Source organism: Elgaria multicarinata, chromosome 13, assembly GCF_023053635.1.
Source record: "Elgaria multicarinata webbii isolate HBS135686 ecotype San Diego chromosome 13, rElgMul1.1.pri, whole genome shotgun sequence".
Classification (NCBI taxonomy): Eukaryota; Metazoa; Chordata; class Lepidosauria; order Squamata; family Anguidae; genus Elgaria; species Elgaria multicarinata.
The window spans coordinates 10907326-10928558 of record NC_086183.1 but is presented as its reverse complement, the minus strand read 5'-3'; the positions used below and the strand labels follow the sequence as shown (position 1 = coordinate 10928558).

The following is a 21233-nucleotide window of genomic DNA, read 5'->3' as shown; positions in this document are numbered from 1 at the left end:
AAGCTGCCCATCAACCACTGGGGCACAGTTTTTCTCACTACAGGGAGATGGATCTCTATTGATCTGTTATTTCTAAATGCGCATCTGCACACGTCTGTCAGCATAAACAAATCTGTGTAATCATTCTGTCCTCTCATTTTTTTTTTTTATGTAATGATGCATTTCCTGCACTTGGGGATTATAGGAGCTGTAGTCCAACACATCTAGAGGGCACCAGGTTGGAGATGGCTGCTGTAATTAATGTCTTTAAGGTGCCACAAGCCTCAGATGTACCCTGCTGCAACAAAATCACTCCACTGGCTGCGAGTTAGTTTCTGGGCGAAATACAAACTGTTGGCCGTTACCTTTAAAGCCCTACATGGTTTGGGTCCAGGTTACCTGCGGGATCTCCTTCTCCCGTACAATCCGCCCCACACACTCAGGTCCCCTGGGAAGGGTTTACTCCAGTCAGCCACAACTAGGCTGGCAACTGTTACCCAGAGGACTTTCTCTTCTGCTGCCTCCAGACTGTGGAATGGCCTGCCGGAGGAGAGTCGTCAGCTTAACGCTCTCTCCGAGTTCAAGACAGCCGTGAAGACTAGTCTCTTCTGGCAGGTCTACCCAGATGAATTTTAAACCTAAGAGTTTTAAGATGCTCTGATTGTTATTTTAATATTGTATTGTTTTTATATGTTCTTTTAACTAATTTTATGTATTATATTATATTTAGTGTTGTTCCCCACCTTGATCCAGAGGAAGAGGAGGGATGATAATAATAATAATAATAATAATAATAATAATAATAATAATAGTGACCACATGAAAAGGAGGACAGGGCTTCTGTACCTTTAACAGTTGCATTGAAAAGGGAATTTCAGCAGGGGTCATTTGTATATATGGGGAACCTGGTGAAATTTCCTCTTCATCACAGCAGTTTAAAGCTGCAGGTGCCCTGCCCTCTTTTAAATCTGGTCACTCTAGTATAGCTCCTGCAGCTTTAACTGCAGTGATGAAGGTGGAACTTCACCAGGTTCCCCATATATACAAATGACTCCTGCTGAAATTCCCTTTTCTCTGCAACTGTTAAAGATACAGGAGCCCTGTCCTCCTTTTCATAGGGTCACCCTATTATCATACAAGGCCAGCCACCCCATCACCCCCGGCCTGGCAGTCCTAAGCTTTGATGTGCCAGAACTCTACGGCTACTGTGCAATTCTAAGCTCTGAGGACGTACTCACGTTGGGATTGCTGTACCAGTAGAGGGTCTGCCCTTTCAGCACAAACCAGAACCGCTTCCATTTCTGGGCCATGAAGCCCACGTGGTCTTTCTTCTTCAGGAGCCAACCGTCGCAGTCCACCTGGCCCAGTTCCTGGCAGGAGATCCGCCGCCGGCTTAGCCTGGTGGCCATTCCTCATCACAAGGCAAAGCGAGGGCAGGAGATTATTCCACATGCTCATCGCAATGCCATGCAAATACAAGTTCACAGCACAGTCTGCCATCCCCCAATACACACTCTCCCCACCACACCCCATCTTCCCTTTTCTTTCTTTTTTATTCTTGCTGACTTTGGGAGGAATTTATAGACGAGCCAAGAACAACCCACAGTACGGTCTATCCAATGCAATAGAACCAGGCAAGTGGGATCTGCAACAGAATGTTGCAGTATGGAATGTGCCCTGTTTAGGATTCCAGCCACTCCATTCCATTTCCCTGCCCACCCATTTTCCACCCGCCCACCCCAAATCAGTCAGCATTCCGTAGCTGCCAAGCATGCATAAGTCCTTGTTGAGCTGGTCCAATTGGCTTAAGCGACAGGAGGATGGATTGGTTCAACAATGGAACCAATTGCTGAGAGGGGGGCGGTCCTCTCCCTCCCTGGAGGTCTTCAAAAAGAGGCTGGAGAGCCATCTGTTGGGAAGATTGAATGCTTCTCTTTACATACACAAAAATATCCCCTTATGTAGAAAGCTAGCAAGTCAGGAAGGCCAGACTAAAACACTACTCCCCACCATCTAGTTTTCAACGTGGAAGACAGTTTTCTTTTCTGTATGGAGGTGCACCCAATCATATATGCACAGCTGTATAATGAGATGCTATATTCCACACACAGGTTTAACCCTTAACTACTGTTTGTGAGAACTGGTACTTTGGATGTTCTAGAGGATTCCATTAATCTACTGTTTGTGAGAACTAGGCCTTTGGCTGTTCTAAAGGACTCCATATTTTTTTTTATCCAGCTTAGAATTTGACTTTTCAAAGTCACAAATTTGTATCTCTTTCCTCTCCCCTACCCATTCCTTTTTCCTTGGGTGTTCTGTCGTTTTAGATCATAAGCCTGTAGGCAGGGACCACCTTGTTGAATGGATTGTTTGTAAGCCACCCTGGGAGCCCTTTTGGCTGAGAAACAGGATAAAAATACTTCAAATAAATAAATCTTGGGATATTTATTTATTTATCATATTTATACCCCGCTCAGCCAAAAAAGGCTCTCAGAGCGGCTTATACTTAGCAAAAAAGACAGTCCCTGCCCTCAGGCTTACAGTATAATAAATACATGACACACAAGGAAAAGGAGTTCAGGAGGGGGGAGGAGAGAGAGAGAGAGTCCAACAGGAGCAGGCCATGATGTTTCTTCTGCCTGCTCCTGTCCCCTTGTTCTTTCTTCTTCCCCACAGGGCCAAGATGACAGTTTGCTCTGTGGGGGAAGAGTCCAATGGTGCAGGCCCTGATGTTTCTTCTGTAGATATAGGACTACAATCTCTCTCTCTCTCTCTCTCTCTCTCTCTCTCTCTCTCTCTCTCTCTCTCTCCCACACACACACACACACACACACACACACACACACACACAGAGCTGGCTATCTTTTTCCCTTCCACCTGAAGACATCTATGGACTAAGGAGGCCTTTTTTCCCCAGAGGGCAGTCTTCTGTTTGAAGGCGTCCCCTATTTGAAGGACTGCCCAGTCCAAATCCAATTTAAAAATAAAGAACCATAGGAAGGAAGACCCCATCAACAGTTTCCCATCAGCACTTAGCATGTGGACAGCAGACTGAGCAGACACATGGGCCACCTGACCCCAATCTTTGACACTATGGGGAGGTGTATTGTATTTCTTTTTAAATTGTAATAATTATTTCCAAACGTGCAAAAAAGCCATATAAATTAGGTTATACAAATTTATACAAATCTTTTATGGTGCATTTTATATAGTGATACGTGATCCTACTATGGAGATTTTACACAGCTTTAAGAGAGGCAAAGGCTGTTACTCATACCCCCTGGCCTGGTGAGGAATGAATGGATGCCACTCACCTTTTTGCTTTCGTCGATATTCAACGCTGCCCTGAAAGGATTGTATGGGGGAGAAAAACACATTGTGATGTAATTAGAAATGGGACTTAAGAACAAATATTGCATGTCAGGAGCCAGCCATGATGTCCCCAGAATACTCCATTTCATCCCTTCCTTACAGTTTTCTATTCTACCCCCCCACACACCGGATGCTTTTATTGATGATTTGTTAACTGCTCCGAGAGCACTTTTTAGGCTTGAAGATGCGGGATATAAACCAGGGATAGGGCGACTGAGACCCAGAAGGCCCCTACCCCTACACCTGATCATTTAGTGGTCTCCTGGCTTGTGTTCACACACATCCCATCCTGATCAGTTCCAAAAGGTTGAAAATGCTGCACAATCTCTGCATGCTTCCGGACACTAGGGGGTGATTGTTGTCTAAGCAGTTCCTTCTTCCTGATCGTTCCCCTTCCTCTTTCTTCTCCCTCTGCAGCAAGCACTGTGTGGTCCCTCCAGAGAGGAGGCAAGTAACCATATCTCATGCCTTTGCTTACTTACACTCACACAACCAGCCTTAGGAGGCTTGTAGTTAAATAACTTTCTCTGACGATGTGTAGAAAAGCTCTAATAAAGTAAGTTGATTTGAACGTCTTTTAAACTGGCTCTAGCCAGCCTCCAATACTTAATGGTCTGTTGCCACGCTTTCTCCATATAACGCAACTCTGCTGTACATCACAGCAGACTTTTTTGTTTTTTAACAGAAATGCCTCTCTTAAGGCTTAGTTACTGGCTATAAGAGCTTGAAGCTAAAATATGCTGGCGTTCTGGCCCAATTCATTTTGCCTTCACCCCCACCTACTACTGGACCCTCAAAAGCTCCTCCAAAATTGAATTCAGCCCTCAGGCTGAAAGAGGTTTAACACCACCGATACACATAGACAGAAAAACAGGCAAAGGAATAAACACTTACCTCTTTGGAAGAGTCTGCTGATCCCAGGCCCCTGCTTCCTCTGACAAACCCATTCCCGGGGCTCGAGGAGTCCTGCAGTCCAAGTTCCAGCATGCTGGGTTTAGTAGGAGTGGCAGCATCTGGGGACTTGCACCCCTCCAAATTTGCCTCAAGGCCCTGCCTTTCCAGCTCAGCGTCAGCCCCTAGGAGAATCAGGCCAAAACAAAGCAAACCATAATTTAGTCTGGAAAAGTATTCCATGCTACCAGGCGCCCACATGGGGTGGTGGGGAGAACGTGTGTGGAATTATGGCCAGAGAAAGTGTAAGGCGCGGAAGCATTGATTGGAGGAAAGGAAAGGTAAAAGTGTAATAAAAATGCAAATAATTAAATAAAAGTTTTGCAACACTCCACCAGACCGGTGGTGTTGTGGATGCAGGGCCTGCAGCCCAGACACTTTTTTATAAGCAGGGATACTGCTGCCATTTGCCACCCACCTAAGACTTTTCTGTTTCCTCTGAGCTTAACTGCAGCCTTCACAGTAGCTGGGGGAGAGAGAATTTTCCAGCAACCATACAGTTGCTCCCTGTTGTAATGGATAGTATTTTAGGATGTCCTGATCTTGAATGAGCAATTAAGACCCATTTGCTTTTCAAAAGGCCTGCCCCGGGTGGAAATGAAAACTGCTAGAACTGGTTTGTTGATGTGGATAAACCCGATGCCTGAATCCTGGGACTCTCCTTGGAGGCTATTGGCACAGCCATGCAGGGCCGGTGCCAGACTATTTTGCGCCGTAGGCAAGGCGAGCTACTTGCACACACACACACACAAATTGCGCGGAAGTCCAAAAGTGCGTGCTGAGTGGAGAGCTGGGATTGGCTCACTTTGATTTGGGACCGAGCCGTCTGGAATTCACCGGGACTTACTTCTGTGCGAACGCAACCTGCTATGCATCCTGGCGTCCCAATCCCCTCCGCACGTTTACTCGGGGGAATAAGGCTTCCAAGTAAGGAGGCATAGGCAGATCGGGCCGCGCTGGGTGCCTTCTGGTGCATCACTTTCTCGGATGCAAGTCCTGTTGATCCACGCGTGCAGGATCGGGAAGCCTTGCGAGGAGTCCACAAGTCCCTAGCTTTCCTGGGGGAAGGGAGAGGGAGTCTCGCTTGCCCGCCTGCCTGGACATCACGGCCTGTTTGAGGAGAGAGGCGACCCGGTGCCCTTTCTTCGGGAGTAAGGCAGAGGCTGGTTTGAGCCAGGGTCGAGCTCGCCACGTGCTTTTTCTTCTTCTTCTGGCGGCGGCCTCCCGGCTCTGGGAGGGCGGCTTCCAGGTGGCTAGAGCGGCTCTGGGAGGGTGGCTTCTGGGTGGAAGTCCAAACGTGGAGCCACCTCCCCATCCCAGCATCCCTGGCTTCGCTTCAGCTGGGCGGAAGCGGGGGGCCATCTCACCCGCCCAGGCCCAGCTGAATCCCCAGGCCAGGCCGGCTCACAGCCAACAACGCGCATGAGTGCTGCGCTGTGCAGTGCCCCTCTTCGCTTGGCGCTCTAGGCGGCCGCCTGAGTGGCCTCTATGGTAGCACCGGCCCTGCAGCCCTGATAAGGGCCTGCACTTCAAATTCATCACTGCAACAGAAACACAACTTCCCAGGGCCTTACCTGCTCTGGAACGGCGCTCTGTAGGCTCACAGGTGTTGCCGCTCGGATGCCTCGAATCAATTCCTTCCTGCTCTTCTTCCTCAGCAGGGAGATCTGACACAGAATTCCAGCTCCCTTCCAGCTCAGCAGTCATGCTTGAAGGGTTGCGGGGTGGGACGTGACAAGACACAACCTTGGATTAGTCGTCTTTCATAGCAACTGCGTGTTGTTTCCCAGAAGGGTGCTTTCCAGATGTTGTTGAGAATGAGCACATTTTCATCAAATGCCGATTAGTCAACAAAACATCTGGACATGGGGAAGGCAACCGAATAGTCCCAGTGCTGGCAGCTGTCCAATTTCTTAGTACCACACCTTGATACTGGATCTCCTTCTCCGCCTTACCTCCCTCCCTCACACACACACACACACAGCCCCTTCTCCCCCAACTGTTAGATCACCAAAATGGCGACCTTCTTCTTCTTGCAAACAAAATAGGAGAGGGGGGAAGAGGTCGTTTCTGCTCAAGTAGCCAATTTACTTACCAGAAAAGGAGTGTGTGCGCGTGTGGATTCTGCTTAGTATTTGGCCAAAGGATGGAAACATGTAGGAAAAAAACATTTTATTCCCAGGGAGGTTAAGTGCGGCCAGGCTGCTGCTTGAGCAACAGGAAGGGGAAAGGTCGCCGATTTTTCAAGAGATACTCCGTCTGCTCATTGAACCACACAGCATCCCCCCTCCTGGGCAAGTTCCAACATGGCCCTTTGCAGTTTCGTTCCCACTGGAAGCATGAGTGGAGCGCGACGTCATCAAAAAACCCAAGCGTTGCATATTGTGTTCAAACCCCGTCAGTCAAATCGGCCGGCTCAGGGCTGGTGGTTGTGATCAAACACTCGCCAAGGCCCACGGGCCGCTACGGGGGCGCACAACGTCAACGCCCAGAACCTTGTAGCCCTGCTGTCTGCACAGTTCACCTGGCTTGTCCAGTAGGGTGGACACGTGAAGGGGTTCAAGAGCTGCCCCGCCTAGTTCCGGTTTAAAGATGAAAGAACCAGCAGAACTGTTGCCCATCCACGCTGTGCACCTGGACAGCAGGCATAGAGCTCACCTGCTCAGTCTTCACTTCAAGTACAATAATGTCTAAATGTACAGCTCAACGTATAAATGAGCATATGCAAATAATATAACCGGGGCCATAAGACCCACTCTGGCCCGCTTGCATTAGCTGCCTGTATGTTTCCGAGGCCAATTCAAGGTGCTGGTTTTAACCTATAAAGCACTACTCAGCTTGGGTCCACAATACCTGACATGAACCTGCCCAAACACTATGTTCAACATCTAAGGTCCTCCTCCGGGTGCCTAGTCCGAGGGAAGCTCGGAGGTTGGCAACAAGGGAGAGGGCCTTCTCTGTGGTGGCCCCCCAACTGTGGAACAATCTCCCTGGCGAGGCCCGCCTGGCGCCGACATTGTCATCTTTTCGGCGCCAGGTCAAGACTTTTCTGTTTTCCCAGGCATTTAGAAATATGTAATGAGCCTGGATCTGTTTTTTGGCTCATCATTTGTAAAGTTGTTACAGTGGTTTTAAATGTATGTGCATTTTGCATGTTTTTGTGTTTTTTTTATTTTTGTATATTGTTTTTAAGTGTTTTTATGCAAACCACCCGGAGAACTTCAGCTATGGGGTGGTATATAAATGCAATTAAATATATATATATATATATATATATATATATATATATATATATATGCAAATCGCTGCCCTCTTTCTCGGCGATGCATTTCCTCTTTTTCGGCAATTCATAAGTGGCCAGCCTGCTCTCCGAGCGAGCAGCAAGAGCTGCCCAGAGGAAGTGGCAAGTGGCCCTACCATTAGGCCAGGAGTGGCCAATTTGTGGCCCTCCAGATGTTTTGGCCGAGAACTCCCAACAGCCCTAGCCAGAAGAGCCAATGGGGAGCTGTAGCCTCAATCAAGCGACCAAATTTCTCAAACCTCCCCCATGATTCAAGGACTACTTTGCAACCAATGTCACATTTCAGAACGTCGCAATTTCCATCTGGGAGATTCTGCTGTTAAAGAGTTACCCCCACGTGCCTCTTATTTTAAGGAGGGGGGCAGTCGTTCCTGGTCCCCTGATCCCACTGATACTATGTACCTGTCTTGCCACTTTGAGCACAAGGGGGGAAGGGGCCAGACTTTCCCAGGAACATTTCCTAGAATCCTGATGGCGTGCAAACATTTCAGTATAACCATCATAAGTCAGGGGCACTATCGCTCCTTCCTGCTTGACTTTTTCCGGTTTTGGCTCCAATAGTGTCCTCCTGTCCATGTTCTTAACTTTGTATAACGCCTGTTTTAGGACCCTATTGGGATATCCCCTTTGTTTAAGTTGTTCTGAAAGAATATTAGCCTGTGCACAAAATTCTCTTATATTGCTACAGTTCCTAGGTAATCTGATCATCTGGGAATAGGGCAGATTTCCTTTCAAGCGACCAGGATGAAAACTGTCAAACGTTTCAGGCCAGGAATACCGGAACCTGTGTCGTGTTGAGGAGGTGGCCTCGGCCAGCCACTCAGCAGACGACTGGTTCGCAATGGACTTTGGAGGGGGGCGTCGGCGCAATCGCGACAAATAGAGGGAAACGCCGATGGTCGTTTTCAGAGCACAGACCTGAATTGCTTGGGAAATTTTGAGTATGCACATACAACGGTGGACCGTGGGGATTCTAGAAAGAACTATTTTAAAAGTATGCAGTGCAAGGCTGGACCCAGCTCACCGCTGCTATACGCTGTTGGACAATATTTTGGGAAGCTTGTATGCGCCTGGCATTGACGAAAGAGCAATGGAGTGCGCGTACAAATAATTTTTTCACAGACAGGAGGAAGAATCGTACCAGTGGAAGCTGGTGGTTCCGATGCCAGTGAGGCGGTGAATCCGCTCCGGGTGTCAGTCAGAACCAGTCAGAACTCTAAAGGGGCTTTCCAAGGTGTTTCGCAGCCTGTATAGAGTTCTGACTGGTTCTGGCTAAAACCCGGAGCGGATTGACTGCCCCATTGACATTGGAGCTACCAGTCTCCACTGAATCTCACATGACTTTATGCTGAAACTGGTCTTCCCAGGCAGGGCTGGCGCCATCCAAGCCAAACCCAATTCCATGCCACCACTTCTCCCTACCTCAGGGAAGCTCAAACTGGCCCAGTCCAAACCATGACCCCCATATTGAGATCAGGAACATAAGAAGAACCCTGCTGGATCAGACCAAGGGTCCATCTAGTCCAGCGTTCTGTTCACACAGTGACCGACCAACCAGCTGTTGACCAGGGACCCACCAGCAGGACACCAGTGCAACAGTACCCTCCCATCTATGTTCCCCAGCAACTGGCGTAAAACATCCTCCATACCATAATATCCCCAACTAGTATGGACAACCATGGTGCTTACTGGAAATGGTGGGGATTGTAGTCTAATGCAACTGGAGGGCACTGGGTAGATGGAGACAGGAATAGCAGGTCAACACACTCCCACCCCGGGGGGCCCTGCCAATACCGGAGTCCTCACCTGGAATTCGAGGAAGCAGAACGTGTCGGAGACTCATCACTCCTCAAGCTTAGTGGCTCCAAAGTATCCAAGAAACTGTCTAGCGCCTATGGAGCAAACAGAGAAAGTTCAGCCTCTGTCACAGGTAAGGGGCGATGCTTCACTGTGGCTCATTGTACGTTGCTGACATGATGTCCTCAGCTTCCGGTTGAGTCATAAATGAAACTCTAGGTACTGAGATTAGTCACAAGCTTTATTTGGAAAAGTGGGAGCATTGAGGAGTTTCTGGAGCAACCAGATTTTTGGTTTTCAACATTTTCATTTCATTAAGAAGATTTATATACCACTTTTCTTCTTTTCTTTTTTTACGAAAGATCCCAAAGTGGTTTCCACAATAAAGTAAATTAAAAAGTATATATATATAAAAAATCAATTCATCAAAACAATAAAATAGTCAAATATCTCATTCACAAGGGTCACTGGCAGTTCTAATCGTCAGGAAAATGCCCAGGCAAACAAATGTGTCTTCAACCATCAGCAGAAATATCCTGCACTCTCAATAGAGAGATTGTTCCATATGGTGGGCATCCTTTTTTATATCTGTTGCTACAAAATTGCGGCCTAAGGTGGCCGCCCCGCTCTGCCTCATGATAGGGCCGGCCCTGAAGGCCTTGTTGTCCAAGTCAGGCCCAACTGGAACAGGAAGCCCTTTTATACTCCTTCCTATCCAGAAGCATCCAATGGCCAGCTTGAGTGAGCAGAGCCAGCCCAGGGCCTGAGGTAGAAAATCTGCCACCTGCAGTTCAAAAGTGTCTTGAACATACAGATCCCAGCAGCTCCTGATCAGGACACAGCTCTTGCATGGCGAATAGCATAACTGCATCTTAAAGCACAGCCATCTTCCCAGTCAAAGAATTTGAGATCTGCCCCCCAATGTTTTTGCAGTGGAGAAGGGAGCGGAGTTTTTGAGACCCTCAATCTATATGTCCTGGGTGGCCGTAGGACTCTGTTACCTGCTGCTGAGGAGACGATCCGGGGGAAATAGGGGACCCTGAACAAACAAGCGGGACTTTCTTCAGCACCAGCGACACTTGGCTTGACTTCTCAAGAAGTTTCTTCACCAGATTCATACGGGTCCAGCCCACCTGCATGATCAACAGATTGTATTGCTGTTAATACTGCTCTTAGTTTGAATCACTTTTCTTTGTTTTACAGTTTCTGACACTGTTTTAATAGAACTTTTTCGTGTGTGTTTTTATATTATTTATGGCTCTTCTTGACAACTTTTCTGTCTTGAACTTAAGGGGGAAACTTCGAGAATATATTTTTAACTATGGTGCTCAGCTGGACAGACAAGCTATTAGCAATTCCAAATTTTCAAAATGGTATAGGCTTTATAAATTTGACCATCAAAGGGCTGTTTACCTGGTAAAGCTTACATCCCCAAAGCTTAGGCAAGCATTTACAGCCCTCCGTTTTCAAACTATGCCCACAGCTGTGACGGATGGCAGATATCAGCGCACCCCTTTGGCCCTCCGTCTGTGTATTTGTGGGGCCCCAGAAATTGAGGACCTGCCTCATTATTTGCTCTGCTGTTCTTTATACTCTGAACCAAGAACCAAATTTCTGGAATCTATTCTATATCAACTACACTTCAATACCACTTCAGAAAAGATTTTCTATCTCCTGTCTGACACTGACTCTAGGGTAACGCACAAAGTATCTCTTTTTGCCCTGGCAGCAATGAAAATTCGGGCAAGATTTATTACTGAGATTGCAGTTGACTGTGCTATGGAGATGCTCTTATTTAACTACAAATTTTATATTCAAATTATGCTTTTAATTGCACTGAATTTTATTCTTTTATTATGTATGATCTGTTTGTGATTATATGTAGTATTTTTATATTGTTGTTTCTCCATAATGTATCTATTCTGTATGTGAATGGCCTATGGCCTAAGCATTAATAAATTATTACTTACTATATTATTTATGTTAAGGCCTGCCTGTGAAAATTTTATCTGAGCGGCTTGGGTGGCCATATGTACTTTTAACAGAGGACTGTCATTTATTTGAAAAGCTGTCCAGTTCAAGACCAGTTTAAAGATAAAGAACCATCAGAAGGAAGAGCTAAAGGGCCTTGAAGCTGACCATCAACAGCACCTGGCCAGCAGACTGAGTAAGACATACAGGTTACCTGGTTACAGTCCTTCTGCACTATGATGTGATGTACTGGATTTCTGTTCAAATTATAGTAATAATTTCTCAATTTTCATCCAGACAGATTGATCAGCATATACAAATTGACATCTTTTCTTGTCCTCTTTCTTGGTGATACATTTCCTCTTTGGGGGGTGATTTATAAGTTGCCACCCTAGTGGGAGCAGGGAATTGTGAGCATCTCAAGTGGCAACCGGGACTGTCAGTTGGGTGAAACTCACTGAAATTGGTGAGGGGCGGGGGATGAAAGAGAGGTTGCCGAGGGAACCAAACCAGCAGGCTGGACGTTTCAGAGGAGAGAACTGATGGATTACAGCAATCTTGTGGATTACCATGACCTCTGCGGAAGATGGTAGCTTGGTGGATTCCTTCCTTTATTGTCTTGAGAATTTATTTTCCCCTCAGGGTTACTTTTATCTTTTCCTTCTCTTGGAACCTTCCTGTATTTTGTGTTTTCCTATATGTTGATTGTGCGTATGAGCGGTTTTTCTGTTTGCCTCTCCTCTGTAAATATTTGACTCTGTTTATTAAATTTACTAACTATAAAGTTATTCCAAAGTTCACGTTGTGTTTTCTTGATTTAAGAGGGAGTGTCAACTGAACCCAGCCCAGTTTTGATGTGAAAATGCGAGCATCGCATCAACCAGGTTGCACTTATATTATCAATTAGCCACGCTGTGTTGCAAACCTATATAGAAGAGCAGTTTTGGACACAAAGTAAATTAAAAATGTAAGTAAGTTGAGACATTCAGGACGTGAGCAAACATTTAGTTTTTATCCCTTGTATGTCATTTCTAAAGGATGGGGAACCGAAACTTATTTCGACACTGGAGACAGAACGGCGTCCTCCCCTGCTGAGAATATCAAGCTAAGCTACCTGAGGGGACACACAGGAAAATGTTCCTGCCACTCAGAATGGACTATTTATAGAAACAGAGCTTCTCCTGCTGCCTTACTGGGGCTTTCTGATTCTGTTTTCTTTTTGGGATTATGTTTGGAGCCATTACGCAGGCATCCACAAGATTTGAAATTGAATACTTCCTCTCTGCGTGCTCTATTCACTTCCACTCACTTTAATGAGACAGTGCCATCTAGTGGCGTGATTATAGTGCAACACCGAGGTTGCATACTGGCAGATCCTGGATATTACCACATTATCTCTGCTTTTTTAAAAAGCGAGATTTCCAGGGGATAGCATGTGATATGTACTGGAGGTTGATGACGTTGTGTAATGGACCTGCAAATTTCAGTGAGTGGCCAACCACAAGCATGCAATAAATCATTTGTTTAGAGAAGCTGTCGAGCAACTTTGCATAGAATTTCCCTTCACAGGATTTTGTAGAAATATTAACCAATTGGCAAGCCCATTAGTATAACCCTTGTGCTGGATTATAACTTCTTAGAAAGGCATATATAGCTCTGGACACAACCAGAAAGGGCAGAGCTAGGTAGTAAGAACTCCAGTTTTTTGGACACGATGATCCACAGTGTAACCCGTGGCATCTCCAACTAAAAATGAAAGGGTCTCGAATAACAGGACTTAGAAAACGGTCTGTCTGAGAAAATGGAGAGCGACCACCTGCTCAAATTTATTCTCTTTAAAATGCAGTGAAGGCTGGTGACTCCAATGTCAGTGGGCAGTGAATCCGCTTCAGATTTCAGTGGTGTAGTGGCTAAGCGTTGGACTGGGAGTCGAGAGATCCAGGTTCTAGTCCCCACTTGGCTATGAAAACCCACTGGGTGACTTTGGGCCAGCCACAGACTCTCAGCCCAGCCTACCTCACAGGGTTGTTGTTGTGAGGATAAAATAGAGAAGATTATGTATGCCGCCTTGGGTTCCTTGGAGGAAAAAAGGTGGGATATTAATGCAATAATAATAAATAAATAAATAAATAAATAAATAAAATAAAATAGCCTCACTGTTAAAAAGTATATCCTGCCTTTCCATTAGTTTAAAAATGAATTAAAGCAATGCAAAAAGTAAACTAATACATAGACCAAGACAATATGATACAGAAACAGTAGCATTAGAGTGTGTGTGTGAGAGAGAGAATTGAAACTAGCAATAATGAAGAAATATATTAAATAAGTAAAAATAAATGTTGGTAGTAGGCTATAGAGATACACCATTCCCAGGCGTGGGCGCTTCTCTATGGAATTCACTTCCAAGAGATATACAGCTGACTCCATCTGTGGCTACTGTTAAGTGGGCTTTTAAAAAACACACCCATATTTGTTCTGTCTGATTTTTAATGGAGGTTTTTATGGTACCTGCTGTTAGATATTTCAAATTGCATTTTATTTTTACTACACTATTTTAACATGGTTTCAATTTCAACTGCTTTTAGCATTGGCTTGATGGTGAAGTTTACTGATTTTATATCATAAGTGGCTTTCAAGAAGATCACGGTCTTGAAAGGCGGCTAAGAAATAAATTGAGGGTGCATCCTATGGCTGGCTGGGGAATGCTGGGAGATGTCAGAGTCCCCCCCCCCCCCAACATCTAAACATGCATAAGATTGCACCCTCAATCAATCAGTGAATCACTGAGATCTGCCAAAGTCGTCTGGAGTCGTCTGCCATAGCGGACTTAGCATCACGGTTAATCCTGCCCAAGTAGCCAGCCTTAGAGCCAAGCAAGGAAGAGGCCCACACTTACCACCACCTGGTCGTTGACTTCCACTATCTCATCTCCTGGGAGGACCCTGCTGCAGTGCTCAACTGGAGACTGGAAGGGGTGGGGTGGGGGGAAATAAAACAGACAGACAAACGTCAAGATCAAGGTCGCCCTTGTCGGGAGGGAGAAAGAAGCAACGTAGACACTCTCAGTGATGGTAAAATCCAAGTAAGAAGCTTTCTGGACAGTGAAAGTCAAGACTGGAGGGGTTGGCCTCAGAGGGGATTAAGTATTAACTTAAGTCTCTGACCTTTTAGGTAATTCCAGCTCAATAAAGGAGGCAAGGGAGTCAAGGAACTAGCTATGCTGAGGGTGGGGGTGGGGGGAGTCTGGCTGAGCGTGACATGATGCAGAGTTATCCTGAAGGACGGGAAAGCGGTGGGAGTGGGTGGGCAGGGCCACCGAGAGCGGGTTTGGGCCCCAGTGAAAATGTTTTGTCGGGGGCCCCAGTAAGGGCGGACTGGCTAAAAATCTTTCGCCAGCAGGAAGCTGCTGTCCCAAGAAGCAGGAGGCCTCCAGGAGGAGGAAGGCTGCCCGAGGCCCAGGCATGCCCCCCCCCCCACCTGGCACGGTCAGAAGGCCTGCGAGTGCCACTCACTCCCCATGGTTTGGGCAGGCCTACTTGGCTGCCCACTCCCCCACCCTGGCCCTTGATGAAGCCTGGGGAGCAGGACTGGCAGACCCCTGGTGGCAGCCTTCCCCAGGCCACACGGCTGGCTGCAAGAGCCCTTGGCCACCTCTTCCCCCCTCATTCCTGCTCCTGACCCCCGAGCGCTTCCAGGTCCCTGCAAGCTATGCACCACAGTCGGGTCCAGGGGGCCCTTCCGGACTGCCGGGCCCCGGTAATTTGTACTGGCTTCCCCCACCCTCTCGCCGGCCCTGTGGGCGGGAGAGAAAGCAAAGCAGGTGGGCTAAGCTACATTCTGCTCAGCAGAGTTTGAGGATGAAAGATGAGCCATCTTTCCTGAGAAGCCTGGTGTGGCGTTACCCACATTTCTATTCCCTTAGGTATGTCTGCATGAGTATGTCTAGAGAGTGCGGAATGTTGGACTGAGTGGGTGTGGCTGGGGATGCTGGGGAAAAGTGGGAGGAGTCTATATAGGGGGAGCTGAGTGGTCTGAGGGGTTCAGTTGGTGGTTGGGTTTAGAGGGTGGATGTGTTTAGCTGTTGATTTCTTGTCAGGAGTTGTGTGAGGAGTGAGTGGAAATAAGATCATAGGGACTAAGGATTGTTATTATTAGATTGGTTACTACCAGTATTCTTAGGAATAGGCAGGATTGGACTAAGAACTAAGAACTGTAAACAACAATAAACATTTTCTTTATTTTGCTACCGCAAAACCACGTGTCAGTTTGGCTGTGTCTCCTGCTCTATTGGTTCATAAATAAACACATTGCATTAAACCTTCAGCCTGCTATATTCACAGAAAAGCCTTTTCCAAATCTCCTTACCTTTTCCCTCTGCTATAAGGGAAAAGTTATACTTTTCTTTTTACCCCTTCCTCAGGTATTTAAGTGGTGGTGCTTAGCCTGAGGGAGGTGTGCGCGTCAAAGCCTTGTGTGTGAGGAGGTGGCATCGCACCTGGTCACACGGTCCCTCAGAGGCACATTTCAGAGAGAGAGAGAGAGACGTGGAGTCATCACAGGGATGGGACCTGTTTCCGGACCCAAGTGGATGCTGGCTTCTTCACAATGAGAACGGGTTTGATGGGAACAGCCAAAGCCACAAATAACACACACACACACACCTGGCTCTTTCCACATCTCAGCATACTCACTTCAGGGGCAGTTCCTGAGATGAAATGGAGACAGGAGGGCGAGGACTTGATCTCAATGCCCTGAAGAGGGAAGATTTCGGAGAGGTGGTTATTTATTTATTTATTATTTGTTTATTCATTGCATTACTATACCGCCCAACAACCGAAGCTCTCTGGGCGGTTCACAAAGCAAGGCAGCTGATGTAAAGGTCATTTGACCCTCTATACCCCGACCCGTTCACTGTGGTGCTCGGGAGAGACCAGCAGAGGCTGTTGACTCCGATGTTAGTCGGGCGGTGAATCCGCTCCGGGTTTCAGTCAGGACCAGTCGGAACTCTAAAGGAGAACTATTATAAAATTTTATGGAGGTGGTACTTAACTCCGGTTAGATTAAACAAGATCAATAATCAGCATTCAGCAGATTGTTGGAGGGGCTGTGGTGAAAAAGGAACGTACTTACATATGTGGTGGGATTGTAAATATGTGCAAAAGTTGTGGAAGATGGTGTTCACCGAGATTGAGCAGATTGTTGGAATGAAAATAGAAGATACACCAAGAATTGCATTACTCTCAATGCAAGAAGATCTTAAATGTAGTAAAGAAATTAAGGAACTGATAATGAATTTGCTGACAGCTGCAAGGTTAATCGTAGCTAGGAACTGGAAGACTCAAAGTGATTATTGTATTGAAGAATGGTATAAAGAAGTGTGGGATATTGCTATTAATGATAAATTGACATGTAATATTAAAATGAAAAGAGGTATAGTAAAAACGAATGATTCTGAGGGAATCTGGAAAAACTTCCTAGTATTTGTGTTCTCTAAGGGAAGTGGGAAACCACCAGCAGAAGAAACTATGAGTTTTTGGAAACAGGACTGAGATCCCGAGGTAGGGGGTGCACTTTTATGTTGAGTATGATTATGTTTAATAGATTAAGCTTGAATATATGTTACAAAGGCTATTTTGTGTTTATGTACTATGTTCTTTTTTTTTTAGTTATCTGTATTGTTGTAGGTAAAAGTCAATATAAATTTTTTTTTAAAAAAAGAACTCTAAAGGAAGCGCCTTATTTATTTATGTATTTATTTATTACATTTCTATACTGCCCAATAGCCAGAGCTCTCTGGGCGGTTCACAAAAATTAAAAACATTCAAAGTATAAAACAACAATATAAAACCATAATATAAAATACAATATAAAAGCTCAACCAGATAAAAACAGCAGCAATGCAAAATTACGAATTTAAAACACCAAGTTAAAATTTATTTATAGGCTGTTAAAATGCTGGGAGAATAAAAAGGTCTTCACCTGGCGTCTAAAAGCATATAATGTAGGTGCCAAGCGAACCTCCTTAGGGAGCTCATTCCACAGCCGGGGTGCCACAGCAGAGAAGGCCCTCCTCCTGGTAGCCACCTGCCTCCCTTCCTTTGGCAGGGGCTCGCAGAGAAGGACCCCTGAGGATGACCTTAGGGTCCGGGCAGGTACATACAGGAGGAGGCGTTCCTTCAGATAGCCTGGCTCCAAGCCGTTTAGGGCTTTAAATGTTAATGCCTTGGATAGCTCCTTTATTTATTTATTATTTATTTATTACATTTATATACCACCCCACAGCTGAAGCTCTCTGGGCGGTTTACAACAGTTAAAAATAGTAAACATTAAAAAGTATACAAGATTTAAAAAACCATCAGAACTTTAGGGCTCTGACTGGTCCTGGCTGAAACCTGGAGCGGATTCACCGCCCGGCTGACATCAGAGCCATTAGTCTCCACCGGGAGAGATATTCTTGGTGGTCCCGCACGCCCCAGGTTGGCCTTATGGCTAAGGAGAAGGGAGCTTCTCGTATTGCGGCTCCTGCCCTGTGGAATTCCCTCCCCATTAATATCTGGCATGCACCCACCCTTCTGAAATATTAGCTACCTGCTCAAGACATGCTTTCCCACTCAGGCTTTCCCTAAAGTGCAGCCCAGCTACATATATTGGCTTTACTCGTCATGCAATTGTTGATTTTCATTCTGTGTTTTGATGGTTGCCGATTTGGTATTATCTGCCACTCTGGAGTTTTCTTTGTTCAGCGCAGTGGCGTAGTGGAACCAAGCTTTCACACTATTGCCCCGCTCGTGCTCTTCGCTCCTCTGATGCCATGTTTCTTGCCTGCCCAAGGGCCTCTACTTCCCTTGCTCGGCTCCGTCCATTTTCTTCTGCTGCCCCTTATGCCTGGAACGCTCTCCCAGAACATTTGAGAACTACAAGTTCAACCACAGCTTTTAAAGCTCAGCTAAAAACTTTTCTTTTTCCTAAAGCTTTTAAAACTTGATGTTGTGCAGACTTTATACTGTTAGTTTTACCCTACCCTGTGCCTGTTTGCATTCTCTTCCCCTCCTTATTGTTTTACTATGATTTTATTAGATTGTAAGCCTATGCGGCAGGGTCTTGCTATTTACTGTTTTACTCTGTACAGCACCATGTACATTGATGGTGCTATATAAATAATAATAATAATAATAATAATAATAATAATAATACTTTATTAGCAGGGACGCTGACATCATCTGCCACCCCATTCAGATTTCTCCATTCCCTCAAAGCTTAGCTTCAATCCTCACAATAGCTGGGCAGGGGTGGGGAGGGATGCATTTTTCTAGCAGTAATATATGGTTCCTTGTTGTGGTGCAAAGTGTTTTGGGGGTATCTTGGTCCTGAACAGGCAATTAAGACTCAGTAGCTTTGCAAAAGGCCTGCTGTCGAACCGGTTTGTTGATCTGGGTCAGCACAGCTGCCTGCATTTTTGGATTTTGCTTGGGGGCGTGGCTAGGGGGATTGTCATGAGGAGCGGCTGCATGCCAAAATACACCCCTATGCCAGTGGTATAGGTGATCATTTCCCCCAAAGGACTGGTGCGAGGGTGAGCAACCTACGGCCCTACGGCCCCATACAGCCCCAGGTTCAAGTCCCTGCAGCCCTTCTGCCAGCGCTCAGTTCAGAGCATTGGCAAGAGAAATTCATTTTGCATTCAGCCCTTTCCATGCCCTACCCCCCAGCTTTGCAAAAAAGAGAATGCCAGGCTTACTAAGCTGTCTTCTGGCCCCGTCGGCACAAGCTCCACCGTCTCCAAGACAGCTGTTTGATTGAGGAGGTCAGCTGGGCTGTAATTCAAGATTTGCTCACAGATGCCCGAGATGTATCTTCCCTGCAGTGGGCAAAGAGGAGAAGCGCCGTCTTTAAAAGAAACCAGCTGGCCTTGGGCCTTGCACCAAAAGTGAGCAAAAATTGCACATACGGGCACAAGATTTTTATATTTCTGCGGAACGGGCCAGGAAGCACAAGGCGAACCTGCCTCCTAACTTTTACCAAGCATCAGAAATATGGTCCATTATCCAAATTACTGAATCCAATGACTATGCTGGATCGCCCCAAGTGTTCATGCTTCGAAAGAGAATGATTTCTCCCCATTTCACTATCTATTTATTACTTATTTAAAACATTTGTATCCCGCCCTACAATATAAAACAATAAATATACACAGCTAAAAACAAATTAAACCATGAATCAAGTTAAAACCAGTATATAATTTAAAAGCAATAAAAACAATTAAAACAGTTAAAACAATGTGCAAATTTGGTGAATTTAACCATTAAAGGCTTTGTTAAAAGCCATGTTTCCACTTGGCGCCGGAATAAAATCAGCGTTGGTGCCAGTCGGGCCTCCAAGGGGACGGCATTCGACTGTCGGGGTACCACAGAAGAAGAGCCCTGCTGGATCAGACCAAGGGTCCATCTAGTCCAGCATTCTGTTCACAAAGGGGCCAACCAGCTGTCGGCCAGGGACCCAAAAGCAGGACTCAGATGCAACAGCCACCCTCCTGTCCATGTTCCTCAGCAACTGGTGTTTACAGGAGTATTCTGTAGCGTTCATAATTTTATAAACCAGTAAGTTGTTTCCATATTCCAACCAGCCCACTCTTCCTTGTCTATGCTAAAATCTTCAGGCTCAACCCACATTTTAAAGGATTTCATGTAGTATTCACAAGACTGGTAACCATGGGCCTTGCTAGACCAGGCATTAGCGCGGTGTGAGATCCAGATGATCCAGATGACGCACAGGGGAATCCGGGGTCAGACTGCGCTGAAGCCTGCCTTAAGCAAGCATAAGCGGATTCGCTTATGGCCCGGCTATTGGGCCGGGGCTGCGGAACGTCTAGCAGGGTCCGTGGCTTTTTGCGGCTGCTCTCTTACTCACGAGTAGCCGGGAAAAGCCACGGGCTGTGCCCATCGGGCCGGGGGGGATCCCGGGGGGGGAGAGAGGGGCGGGGGGGAAGGCTGGACCCGCCAGGAGAGAGGGGGGGTAGAAGGCCGGGCATCGGGAACGGGGGTGAGGGAATGAGAGCGGGCATCGGGGGCGAGGGACGGAGAGCTGGGGACAGGGCATCGGGGATGGCCCCTTTGTGGAGTGGAGCCTTGATATGTCCAACCTGTTGGGAATATTGCAACCTCGCCTGGAAGTACCTCTTTCTCATCATGGCTACCACTTGCTCGTGTGCATGTGGGACTGGTAAAGGCCTTTTGCCTTTTGTTTTTCTCTGTTAGCTGCCTTTTTAACAGGAGGCATCAAAGCCAGATAATCCCAGCCCAACCATGCCTAGACACCAGTGACCATGGCAGTGAGAAGACAAACTCATGGAGGGAGGGCGCCCATTGAGGGTGTCTTGCCAAGGGGCCCTCAAAACCACTGGCTCTTGATGCCACCATGAGACACATTCACCTTGCTGTCTGAAAAGGGGTTGTATGTTTGAGAACACCCAAGTTAAGATGAAAGGGACATTGCCCCCAAAATCGGGTAAATGGCAGCCCAGGAGCTCAAAGCATGATCCCACCTTGGGCCTTTTCCCTTCCTGCATCAAATCCACAGATTGCAATACTTACGAGCAGTAGAATTCGATCTTCCCTCTCAGACACAGTGCAATCCTGCAAGAACAAACACAGAGAAAGCTCTTGCGATGGAGGCTACAGCAGGATTCTTCTTGAGAACACCAGGAAAGCCCTGCTGGATCAGACCAAGGCGCCCTCTAGTCCAACGTTCTGTTCCCACAGTGGCCAACCAGCTTAGACCATATGAAAAGGAGGACAGGGCTCCTGTATCTTTAACAGTTGCATTGAACAGGGAACTCCAGCAGGTGTCATTTGTATATATGGAG

The 21233-nt window shown here is 46.5% G+C and overlaps 1 protein-coding gene across 2 annotated transcripts in view; it reads right to left on the bottom strand.

Moving 5' to 3' along the window:
* The window catches only part of CNKSR1 (connector enhancer of kinase suppressor of Ras 1), a 45108-nt gene that overhangs the window by 11755 nt on the left and 12120 nt on the right, over nucleotides 1–21233 (bottom strand). For both annotated transcript variants that reach the window (XM_063140109.1, XM_063140110.1), the window contains exons 5-14: nucleotides 20962–21003; nucleotides 19110–19229; nucleotides 16063–16122; nucleotides 14268–14336; nucleotides 10402–10533; nucleotides 9410–9495; nucleotides 5877–6010; nucleotides 4246–4427; nucleotides 3294–3324; nucleotides 1218–1390 (exon numbers count right to left, since the gene is read on the bottom strand). In XM_063140109.1, coding sequence (XP_062996179.1) covers nucleotides 1218–1390; nucleotides 3294–3324; nucleotides 4246–4427; nucleotides 5877–6010; nucleotides 9410–9495; nucleotides 10402–10533; nucleotides 14268–14336; nucleotides 16063–16122; nucleotides 19110–19229; nucleotides 20962–21003 — 1029 coding nt within the window. The remainder of the gene's footprint in view (nucleotides 1–1217; nucleotides 1391–3293; nucleotides 3325–4245; nucleotides 4428–5876; nucleotides 6011–9409; nucleotides 9496–10401; nucleotides 10534–14267; nucleotides 14337–16062; nucleotides 16123–19109; nucleotides 19230–20961; nucleotides 21004–21233) is intronic.